This window comes from Phacochoerus africanus, chromosome 6, assembly GCF_016906955.1.
Source record: "Phacochoerus africanus isolate WHEZ1 chromosome 6, ROS_Pafr_v1, whole genome shotgun sequence".
Lineage (NCBI taxonomy): Eukaryota > Metazoa > Chordata > Mammalia > Artiodactyla > Suidae > Phacochoerus > Phacochoerus africanus.
Window position 1 is genome coordinate 94480250 of NC_062549.1, and position 16797 is coordinate 94497046.

A 16797-nucleotide genomic window follows, 5' to 3' on the forward strand; every position below is an offset into this window, starting at 1 on the left:
TCGCAGATTCGGCTTGGATCCTGCATTGCTGTGTCTGTGGCATAGGCCGGTAGCTGTAGCTCCAATTTGACCCCTAGCCTGGGAACCTCCACATGCTTGGGTGTGGCCCTAAAAAGTAACAACAACAACAAAAAAGATTCATCTGTAGTTGTACCTGCTCCAGAAAAATCTTTAGTTCTTCAAGTGAGTTGTGTGTCCTTTGTGTGTGTGCACATCTTTCTACTTAAAAAAGTACGTAGAATGTCATTATTGACATTTCTACTTGACTGTCTTTCTCACTGGTCTTTGAGTTCCTTGAGAGCAGGAGTTGTTTCTCTTACTCATATGCTCAGCTTGTAGCCCAGAGCCTGATACTTGCTCTCAGTGTTAAGTTCAGTTCCCCTCTTCATTTACTCTTAAAATTGAACTGTCTCAGCCCTTCTGTTCTTCTTTCCCTTCCCTTCTTATGTCCTCCGCACCATTATTTGCTTAAAAGGAAGCTTCCATGTGGCCAGGATGAGGGTTAAGGCACTTTGATTGCAGCTGCTAGGCAGGAGCAAATTTTATTTTTTTATTTTTTATTTTTTTGAGAGAGTGCCTTTGTTTATTTATTTATTTTGGTCTTTTTGCTTTTTCTAGGGCTGCTCCCACAGCATACAGAGATTCCCAGGCTAGGGGTCTAATCAGAGCTGTAGCCACCAGCCTACACCACAGCCACAGCAATGCGGGATCCGAGCCGCGTCTGCAACCTACACCACAGCTCACGGCAACACCGGATCCTCAACCCACTGAGCAAGACCAGGGATCGAACCCACAACCTCATGGTTCCCAGTCAGATTCATTAAGCACTGAGCCACAATGGGAACTCCAGGAGCAAATTTTAAATGACTCTCATCCTCTGCTTCCTTCTCTCTGTGACCTAAACTTTTCCCTTCCTGGTGACCAGAATGGAGCGCATCAGAAAATTTTGAGTAATTGTAAAATTTTTATTCATTAGAGATGAGTGTAATTTGAAATGCAGAAGCCTTCAGCATATGCTGTTCGTATATATGTCTATGTGGATATGTGTGTGTGTCTGTCTCAAACGGCGGCCCACCACCCTCCCCAGCCTGACACAGGGCAGTGTTTCTGGAAGGACTGTGACTCATGCTTTATTTCTTCTTACTCAGTTTTATAAGAAGACCAAACAGCTGCCCATCTTAATGAAGTGCTGTGAAGAGATCCAGCCACATCAGTGGAAGCCACCTGTAGAGAGGGAAGAACACCGGCTTCCTTTCTGGTTAAAGGTACTGCCCTCCTCCTTGAAATACGTCTGAAGCAGAAGGTCACTAGAGACTCGGCAGAAACGTCAAGGCTACTTTAAACCTTTCCTCTGATGCTTTAGTTGTAGAACTAGGATTTAAGAAATCTTCCTCAGTCACCTCTCTTCTCCTACTTCTCCATCTTCCCTGTAGGTGATTCTGTAATGTTTTAAAAATAGTGGTTAAAGTAGTTCCTGTTGTGGCTTAGCAGTAACAAACTCAGCTAGCATCCATGAGGACTTGGGTTTGATCCCTGGCCTCACTCAGTGCATTAAGGATCCTACGTTGCTGTGGCTGTGGTGTAGGCTGGCAGCTACAGCTCTGATTCGACCCCTAGCCTGGGAACTTCCATATGCCGTGGGTGTGGCCCTAAAAAGACCAAAAAAAGAAAAAAAAAAGTGGTTAAAGGAGTTCCCTGGTAGCCTAGCAGTTAAGGATCCTTCCTTGTCATTACTGTGGCTTGGGTTCGATTCCTGGCCTGGTAACTTTAGCATGCCACGGGCGTGGCCAAACAAAAGTAGTGATGAAAATGATAGTTCTTAAAGGCAATTCAGAGATGAATTTCTAGAGTATATAATTGGAATGTAGTCTTTGTAGAAATGTCTGATACTGTTCAGAAAAATCCTTCTTGAAAAGCTGTCTTGAGACTGCCCTGGCAAGGTCCCTTATATCTGGAAGGCCCTGTTACTTTTACCGGATTCTGGCACGTGCTAGATCTGAGTGTTCTTGTTCCCCATAGGCCAGTCTGCCGTCCATCCAGGAGGAGCTGCAGCACATAGCTGATGGTGCTAGAGAGGTGGGGCACGTGACCGGAAGCGCTGAGATCAGCTCAGAGCCAGGCCTGGGCAAAGGCAGCTCAGAACTGGGGAGTGAAACTCGGTACCCACTGTTGCTGCCTAAGGGGGTAGTCCTGAAGCTGAAGCCGGTTGCCAACTACTTTTCCAGGAAGGCCTGGAGACAGAAGCGGTCCTCAGTCCTGAAGCCCCTCATCAGACCCAGCCCCTCTCTGCAGCCTAGTTCCAGCTCTGGGAAGACCCCAGTGAGGTCAGCTCAGGCAGAAGCCCCTCCGAGCAAAGTGATGGTCCGCATTCCTCACATGATCCAGCCGGCCACTGTCTTACAGCCAGTGCCAGGCGGCCCTCCTCAGGGGGTCGCTGCGGGTGAGCGTTTCGAGTCTCCAGCGGCACTGCCTACCACTCCGGCCGAGGCCAGGACCAGCTTCCCTCTTCCCGAGCCCCAGACCCTGCTCTCCTCTGCCCCCGTGCCCAAGGTAATGCTGCCCTCGCTGGGTCCTTCTCGGTTTCGAAAGCCGTGTGTGAAACGGAGAGCCTCAAGGAGAAAGGGGGCCAAGGCCTCTCTCTGTCTGAAGCCTGCCCCCCTCATCCACCCTGCACCTATTATCTTCACTGTTCCTGCGGCCACGGTGAAGGTTGTGAGCCTCGGCAGCGGCTGCAACATGCTCCAGCCCGTCAGTGCAACTGTGGCTCAGAGTCCTCAGACCATTCCCATCACCACCCTCTTGGTTAACCCTACTTCCTTCCCCTGTCCGTTGAACCAGCCCCTTGTGGCCTCCTCCATCCCGCCCTTAATAGTTTCTGGCAACTCTGTGAATCTTCCTGTACCATCTGCCCCTGAAGATAAGGCCCAAGTGAGTGTGGACATAGGTTGTCCTTTGGCTGAGGGGAAGAATGCCTTTCAAGTCCTAGAACCCAAATTAGAACCTCAGGAACCATCTCCTCTCTGTGCCGCCGTCTTCCCCAAGGAGGAGCACAGCCCAGGGCCTCTACCGCCGGACAGGGTGTGCCAGGAGCAGCTGTCGGAGAGCAGTGCCTATGGCTGGACGATTGTGAAAACAGAGGAGGGGAGGCAGGCTCTGGAACCACTGCCTCAGGCCTTCCAAGAATCTCTGACCTCTTCCCCTGAGGCTTTAGAGGAAATCGTCAAGATGGAACCTAAAGACCCTGGGGAGGAACTCTCTGCTGAGTGCGCAGAGCAGGACACTCGTGAGGACATCAAAGAGGAACATTCTGTGGAATTGAACACTGGCTTCCCAAGTGAAGAGGCAAGTGGTGCCAGAGAGGTGAAGAAGCAGATGGTCCTACAGCAGGAGGAGGAGAGGAGGCAGCCCGCTCAAACCCCTTCTGCTTCTCAGGAGCCTCCTGATGAAGGAAACTCAGGAGATGTGGGCAAAGGATCCCCAAGGAACGCCTCCTCCGCCACTGACCCTGAAATGGTGCTTAGCAGTCCCCCCGGGAAGCCTGAAGATTTATCCAGCGCTGATGGTCAGTCAGTGGGCACCCCGGCCGGGCCAGAAACTGGAGGAGAGAAGGATGGTCCAGAGGAAGAGGAAGAAGAGGACTTCGATGACCTTACCCAAGATGAAGAAGACGAGATGTCATCAGCTTCTGAGGAGTCTGTGCTCTCTGTCCCAGAACTCCAGGTGAGAGCTGGGGAATATTATGAAATATTTGTGAATTCAGTAATAGGTTTAATTTATCAATAGGCCACCTGCTTACTCATTGTGCTATAGATAGTCCTAAAACATTTTTTTTTTTTTTTGTTCTTTTTCAGGCTGTACCCACGGCATATGGAAATTCCCAGGCTAGGGGTCAAATCAGAGCTGCAGCTGCTGGCCTACACCACAGCCACAGCAACACAGGATCCGAGCCACATCTGTGACCTACACCACAGCTCAGGGCAACGCCGGATCTCTGACCCACCAAGTGAAGCCAGGGATTGAACCCGCATCCTCATGGATACTATTTGGATCCGTTTCCACTGCGCTATAACGGGAACACCCATCATTTTTATTTTGACTTTTTTTTTTCCAGCTTATTAGGGCTGCTCGTGGGGCATATGGAAGTTCCCAGGTTAGGGGTTGAATTGGAGCTGCAGCTGCTGGCCTCTACCACAGCCACAGCAATGTCAGATCCGAGCTGCATCTACAACCTGTGCTGGATCCTTTAATACAGTGAGCGAGGCCAGGGATCCAGCCCACATCCTCATGGATACTGGTTGGGTTCGTGACCCGCTGAGTCACAACAGGAACTTCTTATTTTGACTTTTGAATGTATTATGGACATGGTTTTGGAGTTAAGGTGAGAGGAGAGGGAAAGGGTGAAATTTTTTTCTATAATTGATTTAAATTTCATTTAAACTTCAAATTGAATCACCTGTGCACAATTTAAATGAAAAAAAAGTCAAAAGTATGGACCTGGAGTTCCCATCGTGGCGCAGTGGTTAACGAATCCGACTAGGAACCATGAGGTTGCGGGTTCGGTCCCTGCCCTTGCTCAGTGGGTTAACGATCCGGCGTTGCCATGAGCTGTGGTGTAGGCTGCAGACACGGCTCGGATCCACTGTTGCTATGGCTCTGGCATAGGCCGGTGGCTGAAGCTCCGACTGGACCCCTAGCTTGGGAACCTCCATATGCTGCGGGAGCGGCCCAAGAAATAGCAAAAAGACAAAAAAAAAAAAAAAGTATGGACCCTGGCAAAGGAAAGTTATCTTCATGGTTGAGGTAGCCCTTTCAAGACACATCTGCCTCCCACCCCCACCCCACCCCGACTAATTGATTAACCTTAGTTCCTCCCTGAAAACTGTGCAGTCAGCACCTGATGAGCCATTACAGCCCTCATGAACACTTTGATGGGGGGTTGCAGGAAACCATGGAGAAACTGACTTGGCTCGCATCTGAAAGACGCATGAGTCAGGAGGGTGAGTCGGAGGAAGAGAACTCCCAGGAAGAGAATTCCGAGCCAGAGGAAGAAGAGGAAGAAGAAGCAGAAGGAATGGAAAGCCTGCAGAAAGAGGATGAAATGACGGACGAAGCCATTGGAGACCCTGCTGAGAAGCCTCCTACTACCTTCACCTCTCCCAAGACTGCCCCAGAAGTGGAGACCAGCAGGACCCCACCAGGTGAGTTGGGCAAGCCTGAACCGGGGAAGGTCTCAGGTGGCCTCACTGTCTCAGGGACAAGTGCAGAGTAGCCAGCTTGTAAAACAGGTGCCGGTTTCCAGAGGAAATCCTCTGGATACCCCCCTGCCAGTCACCCTTCCCCCAAACAGGTGTTTAACGTGGTGCTGTTGCAGAGGAGAGCTGCTCAGCAATTTTAAATTTGACTCTCATTAGCTGCTTAGATCATGCAAGTTTTCATACTGGTTCTTGACTCATCTATCATGCATGGGCCAAGAGCTATGTTTATTTCAGAAAGCGCTACCTGTTTCTCACCAAGACATCTAGTCCCTTGGGTGCCCAACATCAGACCATACTCGCTCTTTAGACTTCCGTTTTCAATATGCAGTAGCTAAATAGCTCGTTATTATCCCAGTTAATGCAGTTTTGTTGCCGACTCTGCAGAGAGCTAACTTGACAGAGTCAGCAGTGCCTCTCATACCATTTTCCCCCAAGTTGCTCCATGACATTGACTGAGATTTGGATTGGGGTGGAGGGTAATCCATGCGGAGGGCTGGGAAGAGTAGAGGTTGCAGGAAGGGAGAAACAGTCATTTTCACATGTACTCCAAGGAGAGAGCATCAAAGCTGCTGGAAAAGGCCGGAGCAATCATCGAGCTCGCAGCAAGCGGGGCAGTCGGGCCCGGGCCAGCAAGGACACCTCCAAGCTGCTGTTGCTGTATGATGAGGACATCCTCGAGCGGGACCCACTCAGGGAGCAGAAGGATTTGGCCTTTGCTCAGGCGTATCTGACCAGGGTAGGCAAATGCTGCTTCCTCTTCCTGCCCGTCCCTCTGAATGAGACTGCTTCTCCTTCAAGGGAGGGCTCTTTGAAATGAAGTCTGCTTTTCAGGCTGTACAACAGCCTTCTTTGCCCCTGCCTTTGCTTTCCTGGAATTACCGAAAGAACTGTGTGAGAGAAGCACAAGAACACAGAGTTCAGTCATAAGCAGATCTATTATTGCTGCCTTAGCATATCACCCTTCTATTACCCAGAAATTGGGAAATGATAATTCCTCCATCATCACTGAGAGATTGTGGCTTCACTGGGTTGGCTAAGAAGGACCTTTACTGAGCCCTTGGCTTGAGAAGAAAGGCCTTTGTTTTGGTACACTGGCCAGGGAGTGGACCTCAGTGATCTTCAGAGACAGGAACCACCCTGTTCCTGGTAGTGGTCCCTATGTCATTCTTTTGGTAACCAGCTGATTCCTTTATCCCCCCTGCAGAGCAGAGAGGTAACAGTGATAGGGGGTTCCCATGGTGGCTTCAGCGGTATTGAACCTGACTAGTATCCATGAGGATGTGGGTTCGATCCCTGGCCTCACTCAGTGGGTTAAGGATCCGGTGTTGCCATGAGCTGTGGTGTAGGTCACAGACGCAGCTTGGATCCCATGTTGCTGTGGCTGTGGTGTAGGCCGGCAGCTGCAGCTCCAATTCAACCCCTAGCCTGGGAACCTCCATATGCCGTGCGGGTGTGGCCCTAAAAAGACCAAATAAAAACCCCAAAAACCTAAAAAACCAAAACAGTGATAGTCAGGGTTTTTCTTCTAATATTTTACATATTTTACTAATATTCCCAATTTATGTGTTATTTACCCTCAGATGGTAACTTGCTGAAATATACATACCAAGCGCTCCTTATCTGTTTCAAAACGGAACTGAAGTCAGTAAGGAGAGAAAAGCTTACCTGATTTTATGAGTAGGGCTGTGATCCCTGGAAAATGAAGGTTTTTCTTTTGCCCACTGCCAGAAAAGGAACCGCGCCTTGCTCATGGCTCTATGTCTTCCATCAACAGTTAGATCTTAGACCTGTCAGAGGGTAATTCTAGAGCTCTCTAGCAGTAACTCCTTCTCTTCCTCCCTCTGTACCATTGTTTCTTTTTTTTGTTGTTGTTGGTTTTTTTGTTTGTTTGTTTTTTGGTCTTTTCCAGGGCCGCACCCGCAGCACATGGAGGGTCCCAGGCTAGGGGTCTAATTGGAGCTGTAGCAGCCGGCCTACACCACAGCCGCAGCAATGCCAGATCCGAGCCGTGTCTGCAACCTACACCACAGCTCACGGCAATGCCAGATCCTTAACCCACTGAGCGAGGCCAGAGATTGAACCCGCAACCTCATCGTTCCTAGTCAGATTCGTTAATCACTGAGCCATGACGGGAACTCCCCATTATTTCTTGTTGGAGCCCAGAGGAAGGATATTTATGATTGAAAATCCTCCTATATAGGTCCGTGAAGCCCTGCAACATATCCCCGGCAAGTATGAGGACTTCCTTCAGGTCATCTATGAATTTGAGTCAAGTACTCAGAGGCAGACAGCCGTGGATCTCTACAAGAGCCTACAAATTCTGCTCCAAGACTGGCCTCAGCTGTTGAAGGACTTTGCTGCTTTCCTGTTGCCTGAGCAAGCTCTGGCCTGTGGATTAGTAAGTAGAAGGTCAAAGATAGCGCACAGGGATTCCTGGGTCAGAGCAAGACTGGGATTGAACACTGTTCATCAGCATTGTTCCAGTCTTCTGGCTGCTTCCAGTTAGATAGCCTTCCCCTCGCCCACGGTCACAGGAGCCTCCTCCTTCCCAACTGTGCTCTCTCATTTTCTTTACCTGTAGAATGAGGGGGTTTCCTTGTACTCCGCACTGTTGTGAAATGGGCATTCATTCATTCAGTAAATTTTTTTTTTGTTTGTTTTTTTTTGGTCTTTTTAGGGCCACACCCACAGCATATGGAGGTTCCCTGTTTAGAGGTTGAATCGGAGTTACAGCTGTTGGCCTACGCCGCAGCCACAGCAACACAGAATCTGAGCCGAGTCTGCAGCCTACAGCACAGTTCATGGCAGTGCTGGATCCTTAACCCACTGAACGAGGCCAGGGACTGAACCCGCATCCTCATGGATACTAGTCGGGTTCATTTACTGCTGAGCCATGACGGGAACTCCTCAGCAGATATTTATTGAATGCCTACTATGTGTCAGGCCAAGTTATAGGTACTAGGAATGTAGTAATTATAAAAGACTAAAATCTTTGCCCTCATGGAGCTTACATTCTCATGGGGAAAGTCAGGTGATAAAGAGTAAGATCTATACACTATAAATATATATTGTGAAAATTATAAAAATATATAAACAGTAAAATGTGGTGTATAGTGATAATGTTGCAGTTTTATACATGGTGGTCTGGGAGAATGTGTCTGAGCATGAGGAATAGCCCAGTAGTTCTGGGTTTCTTGTCATGACAGATAAACACAAGAATTAAGGATATAATGAGATTATTCTGATAGTCTTAAAGCAGTTAAATGATAATGAGATGATTATGCATAATCCTCTCTTCCTGTATCATTATAAGGATCAAATGAGTATATATGGGAAAATTCCTTGCAAACGGTGAAATGTATCTGATCTCACAATCCATGACACAGTAAACAACCTGAGATATAGAGCTCTGGAATCTTTCATTCAAGAAGATGTTAGTTATCTTGGTTTGATAGACCCCAGTGACCCAAGGTGGATAAATGCTTGGGTGTTTTTTGGGTGTGTGTGTCTTTTTGGGGCTGCACCCATGGGATGTGAAAGTTCCCAGGCTCCCATCTACACCACAGCCACAACAATGCCAGATCCGAGCCTCGTCTGTGACCTACACCTTAGCTTAGCTCACAGCAATGCTGAATCCTTAATCCACTGAGCAAGGCCAGGGATCGAACCTGTATCCTCATCGATAGATTCGTTTCTGCTGAGCCACGATGGGAACTCTGATGCTTGGTCTTTAAAAAAAAAAAAAAACACCTCAGAGTTGTCAACCAGAGCCTTGTCATCCCCCACGCCCCCAGCACATTTTTCTCGGTTCTTACACTGGGAACCCACATGTCCTGCTCAAACTGTATAAGTGACTCTTTTGCTCTCTTTCCTCTCTGGCAGTTTGAGGAGCAGCAGGCTTTTGAGAAGAGTCGCAAGTTTCTTCGGCAGCTGGAAATTTGCTTTGCAGAGAACCCCTCACACCACCAGAAGATTATCAAGGTCCTCCAGAGCTGTGCAGACTGCTTGCCCCAGGAGATCACTGAGGTGCTCTTAGCTGTTTCGCTTCCTTTCCATCGTTACCTGGGCTTTAGGCCCTTCCCGTCTCCTTAACCTCTTCCATGTCCTCTTCCTTCTGAGCAGTGGACTTTCTGGAGGAGATGAAGAAGGCATGGAACTTTCAGGCTTACCTAACACATAAAGCACTGGGATAGGGGATGGTTGCCACCTGAAACCAGAGCCTGACCACTCCTCGCGGGCTCAAGAATGCCATCAGTGCCCTGGGAACAGAGTTCAAGGAAGGAGGTGATGGTGCCAGGCAGTGGGGAGGGGCATGCCTCCTTGCTCCACTTGAGTTAGTGCCTGACCCTAGAGATCAGCAAGGCAGCGATAAGGTGGTATCATTAGAATCAAACCTGTTAATAATACAGGCACACCTTGGAGATACTGCAGGTTCGGTTCCAGACCACCGCAGTAAAGTGAATTATTGCAACAAAGCAAGTCAAGGAACTTTTGGGTTTTCCAGTGCATTTAAAAGTTATGGTTATACTATAATATAGTCTCTTAAGTGTGCAAAAGCATTAATACTTTAAAGAAATGTACACACATTAATTTTAAAATGGTTACCATCTGTAAATCAGCTGTTCTTCAGTTTTTAAAAAGTCTTTATCTAGTTGTAATCTTTTTGCTGCTGAAGGGTCTTGCCTCAGTGTTGATGGTGCTGACTGATCAGGGTAGTGGTTGCTAAAGGTTGGGGTGGTTGTAGCAGTTTTTTAAAATAAAACAACAATGGAATTTGCCCCATTGATTGGCTCTCCCTTCACACGCAGTATCTCTATAGCATGCAGTGTTGTTTGATAGCACTTAATGATAGAACTTTCAAAATTGGAGTCAGTCGTCACAAAGCCCTACTGCTGCTTTAGCAACTAAGCTTAGGTAATATTCTAAATCCTTTGATGCCATTTCAACAATCTTCACAGTGTCTTCGCCAGGAATAGATGCCATCTCAAGAAACCACTTTCTTTGTTCATCTGTAAGAAGTAACTCCTTTTCCATTTAAGTTTTGTCATGGAATTGCAGCAATTGAACCCCAGCTTCAGGCTCCCCTTTTAATTCTTATTCTTTTGCTTGTTTTTTCTGTCTGGAGCAGTAAACTTTTTCCCTATCAGCACTAAGGCCCTCCCTCTCTCTTTCTCTCTCTCTCTTTTTTTTTTTTTTTGCTTTATAGGGCCACACTTTCACCATATGGAAGTTCCCAGGTCAGGGGTCGAGTCAGAGCCACAGCTGCTGGCCACAGCCAAGCATCATGGGATCCAAGCCTCATTTGTGATCTACACCCCAGCTGGTAGCAAAATCGGATCCCTGACCCACTGAGCAAGGCCAGGAATCGAACCCACATCCTCATGGATATTAGTTGGATTCTGTTGCACTACAGCTTCAAGCTTCAAGGCTCTTTTGCTTTTTTTATTATTCATGTGTTTGCTGGAATAGGCCTCCCCTTTTATTTCTCCAGTGACATATTTATAGTTGAATATAAATTAAAGGTCTGTTTGCATATCAAAGCCAGGTCCTTTAGATGGTTCAGTCAAAGAGGTAAGACCCTCAGCTGGCTCACAAGAGAAGTGTCCACTCCTTGGCCCAGGTTTGGGGATTTTGCCAGCCTTGAGTTCATCAGTAATTTGTTCAGTGTCCTTAGGTGTCATATCCTCATAGTAGCTGTCATTTATTTGAACCATTGGTCTGTTTACACAGGCCCCTAAATATTCCACTTCTATAAGAATGAAAAGCTTTGTCAGATATAGTCTCTCCCACCTTTATTCCAAGCCTTTTCTGAATGGCCTTCGAGATGCCGTCAGGGTTTTGGAACCCAGTAGGCATAGTGCTGCAGGCTTGAGTATACTTTCCAACTTGCTCTCGATTATACATTGTATGAAAAGTTGCTGCTTCATATACTCTCATTGGAGATACTTGTAAAACTTCTCCCACCTTGTTCATAGCAGAGATGGGCAGCCATCCATTGTGTCTTTGGGTTAAATCCAAAACTGGAACCACAGCGGCTGCTTTATGCCCTTCTGGGTAGTTTTTAACAATTGCCTCTATCCTCTTACAGTTTGAAATCAAATGGAGTATTTGGGTTATTCTCAGAAGCATCTCCTGATAATATTAATGTTTAATGTTAATGTTTTTATGTATGGTGAACACAGAACTGGATCCCTTAATATGTTACCTCTCAGAGTTCACAAATGAGACTCCTCCAGCTCCATTCTGCACAGCTGTCTTATGCAGATTCCTTACATGTTTTCCCCACTGGGCGGTGAGGCCCTCCGCCCAGGCTTGGAGCACCGTGGAGAGGACTGGCGTAGCCCTTTTAACTTCCTTCAGGAACTTTTCCTTTGCATTCACAACGTGGCCAAGTGCATAGCACAGGAGGCCTACTTTTTGGCTTGTCTCGGCTTTCAACATGCCTTCCCCACTAAGCTTCATCATTTCTAGCTTTTGATTTAAAATGACAGATGTGTGACGCTTCTTTTCACTGAAACACTTAGAGGCTATTGTAGGGTTATTAAATGGCCTAATTTCAATATTGTATGTCTCACAAAATAACAAGGCCCAAGGAGAGGGAGAGGGATGGGGGAACACTCTTGGCAGTGGAGCAGTCTGAACACACACAGCATTTAGCAGTTGAGTTCACGGTATCATATGGGTGAGGTTCCTGGTGCTCCAAAACAATTGCAGTAGTGACATCAAAGATCACTGATCACAGATCACCACAAGAAATATAATAATAGGGAGTTCCCCTCGTGGCTCAGTGGAAATGAATCTGATTAGCATCCATGAGGACGCAGGTTTGATCCCTGGCTTTGCTTAGTGGGTTAAGGATCCAGCGTTGCCATGAGCTGTGGTGTAGGTCGAAGACGAGGCTCAGATCCTGTATTGCTATTGCTGTGGTGTAGGCCAGCAGCTGTGGCTCCGATTGGACCCCTAGACTGGGAACCTCCATATGCTGCCGGTGCGGTCCTAAAAAAGACAATAAAATAAAATAAACAAGTTTGAAATATTTGTGAGAATTACCAAAATGTGACACAGAGACATGAAGTGAGCAAATGCTGTTGGAAAAATGGTGCTGATGGATTTGCTCGATGCAAGGTTGTGTGAACCTTCAGTTTGGAAAAAAACATTGTATCTGTGAGGTGCACTAAATCAAAGTTTACTAAAGTGAGGTATGCCTGTACCCCTCCCGTGTAGGCAAGCAAGAGGGAGGAAAATTTTAAGAATTCTTAGTTATCAAAGAGAGGCCTCTGGAGTTCCCATCTTGGCTTAGCAGAAATGAATCTGAGTAATATCCATGAGGACGAAGCTTTGATCCTTGGCTTGCTCTGTGGGTTAGGGATCTGGCGTTGCCGTGAGCTGTGGTGTAGGTTGCAGATGCAGCTCGAATCTGGCATTGCTGTGGCTGTGGTGTAGGCCAGCACCTCAGCTCTGATTCAATCCCTAGCCTGGGAACCTCCATATGCTGTGGCTGTGGCCCTAAAAAGACCAAAAAAAAAAAAAAAAAAAAGAAGAAGCTTCTGTGTGTGTCCCAGCTAACCTGGAGTAACACTCAGAAGTATATGGGACTGATTTGGATTGGCGGCCTGGAAAGGCCCTAAAGACTTCATCTTTCCCTCTCCAACTCTCCCCAGCTCAAGACACAGATGTGGCAGCTCCTCAAGGGCCATGACCACCTACAGGATGAGTTTTCCATCTTCTTTGACCATCTGCGCCCAGCAGCTAGCCGGATGGGTGATTTCGAAGAGATCAATTGGACTGAGGAGAAGGAGTATGAGGTACAGGCCCTGAGGCTATAGCAGGGTTGTGAAGGGGAAGGGCCATGTGTAGGAGGGCTGTCTGCCCAGAGTCTGTGTTGAGTGGCACCAACTCCTCCCCAGTTTGATGGCTTTGAAGAAGTGGCCCTGCCTGATGTGGAAGAGGAAGAGGAACCTCCCAAGATTCCCACAGCCTCCAAGAACAAAAGAAGAAAAGAGATCGGGGTCCAAAATCATGATAAGGTACACCAGGTTGTTGGGGATTTTATCCAGTTTTCAGGAATCGGGCCTTGAGTTTTCTGGCCAAATGGTTCTCTGGCTCAGTGTGGTGCAGTGCCTCTGTGGTCTGAGGCAGTCATGGAGCAGGAACCAAAGGTCAGGCTGCTGGGGACACTCAGAGTTCATGGGAAGAGCCGTGCAGCTGCTGAAGAGGCCCCAGACATGACTGCCTCACTGGGAGGATCTGTTTCTCTCCAGCTCAGAGCTGTTCCTTTCCCTTGGGTCTTCGTCCTTTCTGTTGATGCCAAAAAATAGAACCAGGAGTCCCTCATTTTAATCATAATGACAACATCTGATTCCTAGCTCTGTTACAAAGTTATCATGTATATTCCCTCATTTAATTCTCCCATGAAATTCTTCTCCTATGAAAAGATTGCTCCTGTTTGCATTTTACAGAAGAGGAAACTGAAGTGCAGAGAGCGGCCATTGCCAGGGTCTCATATTTAATAAGGAGCAGTGCTGGCATCTGAGCCCAGGTTGTCTGGCCCCAGAATCTGCTCGTACTCACTGTTCTCTGTTGCTCTTCAAGAAGTAGTCTTTTCAATCCCTGTCCCTTTTCTATATGTCTTGTACTCTTTCTTGGGGAAAACTGCTTCTTAGTTAACTAAGTAACCTTGGGCAGTTGATTTAATCTCTCTTTGTTGCAGTTTCTTCATTGTCAATGGGGATAATAATGGTACTTATGTCTTGGGTTTATTGAACAGAGAGTATCATTGAGTGAGCCTTCCATATGTACAAAGCCCTCTCTCAAGGGGATTGGAAGAGAGGGGAGAGCTCCAGGCACAGGGAGACAGAAACACAGACAGACGAGTGAGTAGTTGATTGTATCTCATGACGGAGCTCTCCAGGGATTTTGCTCCAGATTGTATTTCACTTAAATATTTCTTGAAACATCTGGGCAATTGGGATATGTCAGTCTCTGGGTCCTTTAAGGATTGTTTCAGGGATTCATAATAGGCTTTAATTGAGTTTGGGCGTTCATTTCCCCAGGCAACATGGAGAGATGGTGTGTAATAAAACAGAAAGAAAGCGGGAGGAAGGGGTGGGGGCCGGCTTGTGCAGATGGCTCACAACTTAGCTTCCTCTCTCCGTACCAAAAATGCTTGGCAGCTAACCAAGCCCAGGTATCTCTTAGGAGGCTGAGTGGCCAGATGGGGCCAAGGACTGTGCCTGCTCCTGCCATGACGGAGGCCCTGATTCCAAGCTGAAGAAGAGCAAAAGGAGAAGTTGCAGCCACTGCAACAGCAAGGTGAGGAGGGAACTGACACGGAGGGGGATCCGCCGCCCAGGGCAGCCTCCGGGTTGCCTTGCTGTTTGAGGTCTTGTTTGCTACCACCGATGTGCACCTCATTGAATTCCTAAAAAGATTACACGTGGATAAATCATGAGCAGAATGCACACACATGTAGATGCAAAATAGAATATTCATTTTGTAGAATCTTTGTGTAGATGCAAAATAAATAGAATATTTTAAACATATATAATGGATTTTGCTTTTTAAAGAGAATCTTAGAGGTAAAGCTTGTGAAATTGGGAAAAAATGTCAACCAGTTCATCTGTTTCCCTGTGTGAGGAAAACAGACTGAAGGTGATACTGGTTCTCTAGAACATGATTGGTTGGCAGTAAAAATAAAGTCTTCAGTTGGAGGAGGCATGGTAGAATCCAGCACTTTGTTTAGGGCCATTTAAAGTCTTTGGAGCCGGCAACCTTTTGGTTGACCGGCTGAGCATCATGGCAGAGCTGCTCTCCTTGGTCGGTCCCTAAGACAAAAGAGGTCAGGAGACCCTTGACCCAGAAGGCCATCCCTGCAGGTCTGCGACAGCAAATCCTACAAGAGCAAGGAGCCCCATGAGTCGGTGGGCAACAGCCCCCACCGAGAGGCCAGTCCCATGCCTGGTGCTAAGGAAGCTGGGCAGGGCAAGGACGCGATGGAGGAGGAAGCCCCAGAGGAGCGAGAAAGCATTGAGGCGTCCCAGAGCAGGACTGGCAGGAGTACCAGAAGGGAAGAGATGCCTGTTCCAGGTGAGTGATTCGATTGACAACCCAGCCTTTCTTCCTTTATTTCTGTCTCATTCTCACATACTAAAAGCAAGAACATCTGTGAGCCTGGATAAACCGTGGTCTTTTCAGGGATGGACTCCCACCTCTTTTACTGATAAGCCAATAGGAAACCCTTCTCCTGTTCAGCCCTAATTTTCTCTCCTGAGACCTCAAGAGCACTACCAGTCCGCATGATTCAGCATTTTCTTCTGCATTCCCATTCACCAGCCCCTCCCCTGTATCTCCAGATCCTCTGTGGTCTGCGTTGCTCTGTGTTCAAAGACTCAGCCATGCTCAGCTTTGGGAGTTGGACTCTATACCTTTCCATAAGCGACTCTGGCCACACCCTCACCTTACTCGCCTACATTAGAACTTGGTCACAGTAGCTCTGCCAGAGTGACCCTGTGGTAACTCGGTGTATCGTGACCCTCTTCCATACCCTTAGATCCTTATTTTCCTCCTAAACAGGATTGGCAGTAGGGAGCGCTTTGCTGTCCCCTCAAGAAATGACTTTTACAGACCAGCTCCTCCTGGATGGCCCACCGCCCTGCTCACCAGAGACCCCCCAGCTTCCCTCCACCACGGAAACTGTGCTGTACGCTGCCGGGAGTGACCAGGCTGGGCCCGAGGCTCTCTCCTGCCCTAAGGCAGCCTCCAGGCCTCAGATTGAGGAGGAGGGCCCTGCGGCAGGGGGAGAGTCAGAAGCTCCCCTGCTGGTCTGGGATGCTTCGGAGACAGAGAAATTGCCTGGGACTGTTGAACCCCCTGCTTCCTTCCCGAGTCCTGACTCCTCAAGGACCGGAGACTTAGGGAGAAGACAGGTGTCTGGGAAACCAGATACTCCAGAGAGCTGGCTGCCTTCCAGCAGAGCTGGGACGACAACGACGACAGCAGACAGGGTGTCCCCTGTCCACGAGTCATCATCATCAGGGACTGACACCTCAGACACTTCTCCCAAAGCCCCCAGAGGGGGTTTGGCTAAAGATAGTGGAATACAGGGCAAGGGTCCAGCAGGGGAGCCGCAGCCAAAGGCCACAGAAGCTACAGTATGTGCCAACAACAGCAAGGTCAGCTCCACTGGGGAAAAGGTTGTCCTGTGGACAAGGTAGGTGGGGACGGGTGATATGTGTGTTTGGAGGCACACGGAAGTTGCTCATGTCACTGATCTAAATGAGTCACCATATGTGGCTTACAGGGAAGCTGACCGTGTGATTCTGACCATGTGCCAGGAGCAAGGAGCCCAGCCGCAGACTTTTAGCATCATCTCCCAGCAGCTGGGAAATAAGACCCCTAGTGAGGTAAGGAGGCAGAGCCCTGCTGGAGCGTCAAGCTCCAGGGGAACCAAGCGGAGGGCCTGGCAAGAAGAGGATGGGTTGCCCAACTAAGAGATGATGGGCGGCTGGAAAGGTCTGCCCTGAGGAAGGTCATGACTTGCCAG

At 48.1% G+C, this 16797-nt stretch overlaps 1 protein-coding gene and 1 pseudogene across 5 annotated transcripts in view; one reads left to right on the top strand and one right to left on the bottom strand.

Annotated features, from left to right (window-relative positions):
- Positions 1-16797, top strand: part of GON4L (gon-4 like) — an 84040-nt gene that overhangs the window by 65999 nt on the left and 1244 nt on the right. For 4 of the 5 annotated variants that reach the window (XM_047784351.1, XM_047784353.1, XM_047784352.1 and 1 more), the window contains 12 exons: positions 1149-1265; positions 2020-3720; positions 4943-5198; positions 5807-5991; positions 7456-7653; positions 9138-9281; positions 12917-13060; positions 13163-13282; positions 14454-14567; positions 15131-15341; positions 15828-16464; positions 16555-16657. In XM_047784351.1, the coding sequence (XP_047640307.1) occupies positions 1149-1265; positions 2020-3720; positions 4943-5198; positions 5807-5991; positions 7456-7653; positions 9138-9281; positions 12917-13060; positions 13163-13282; positions 14454-14567; positions 15131-15341; positions 15828-16464; positions 16555-16657 (3930 nt within the window). Of the gene's footprint in view, positions 1-1148; positions 1266-2019; positions 3721-4942; positions 5199-5806; positions 5992-7455; positions 7654-9137; positions 9282-12916; positions 13061-13162; positions 13283-14428; positions 14568-15130; positions 15342-15827; positions 16465-16554; positions 16658-16797 lie in introns of those variants that run through there. The other variant, XM_047784355.1, reaches the window with a different exon arrangement.
- Positions 10772-11720, bottom strand: LOC125130027 (NADH dehydrogenase [ubiquinone] flavoprotein 2, mitochondrial-like; annotated as a pseudogene).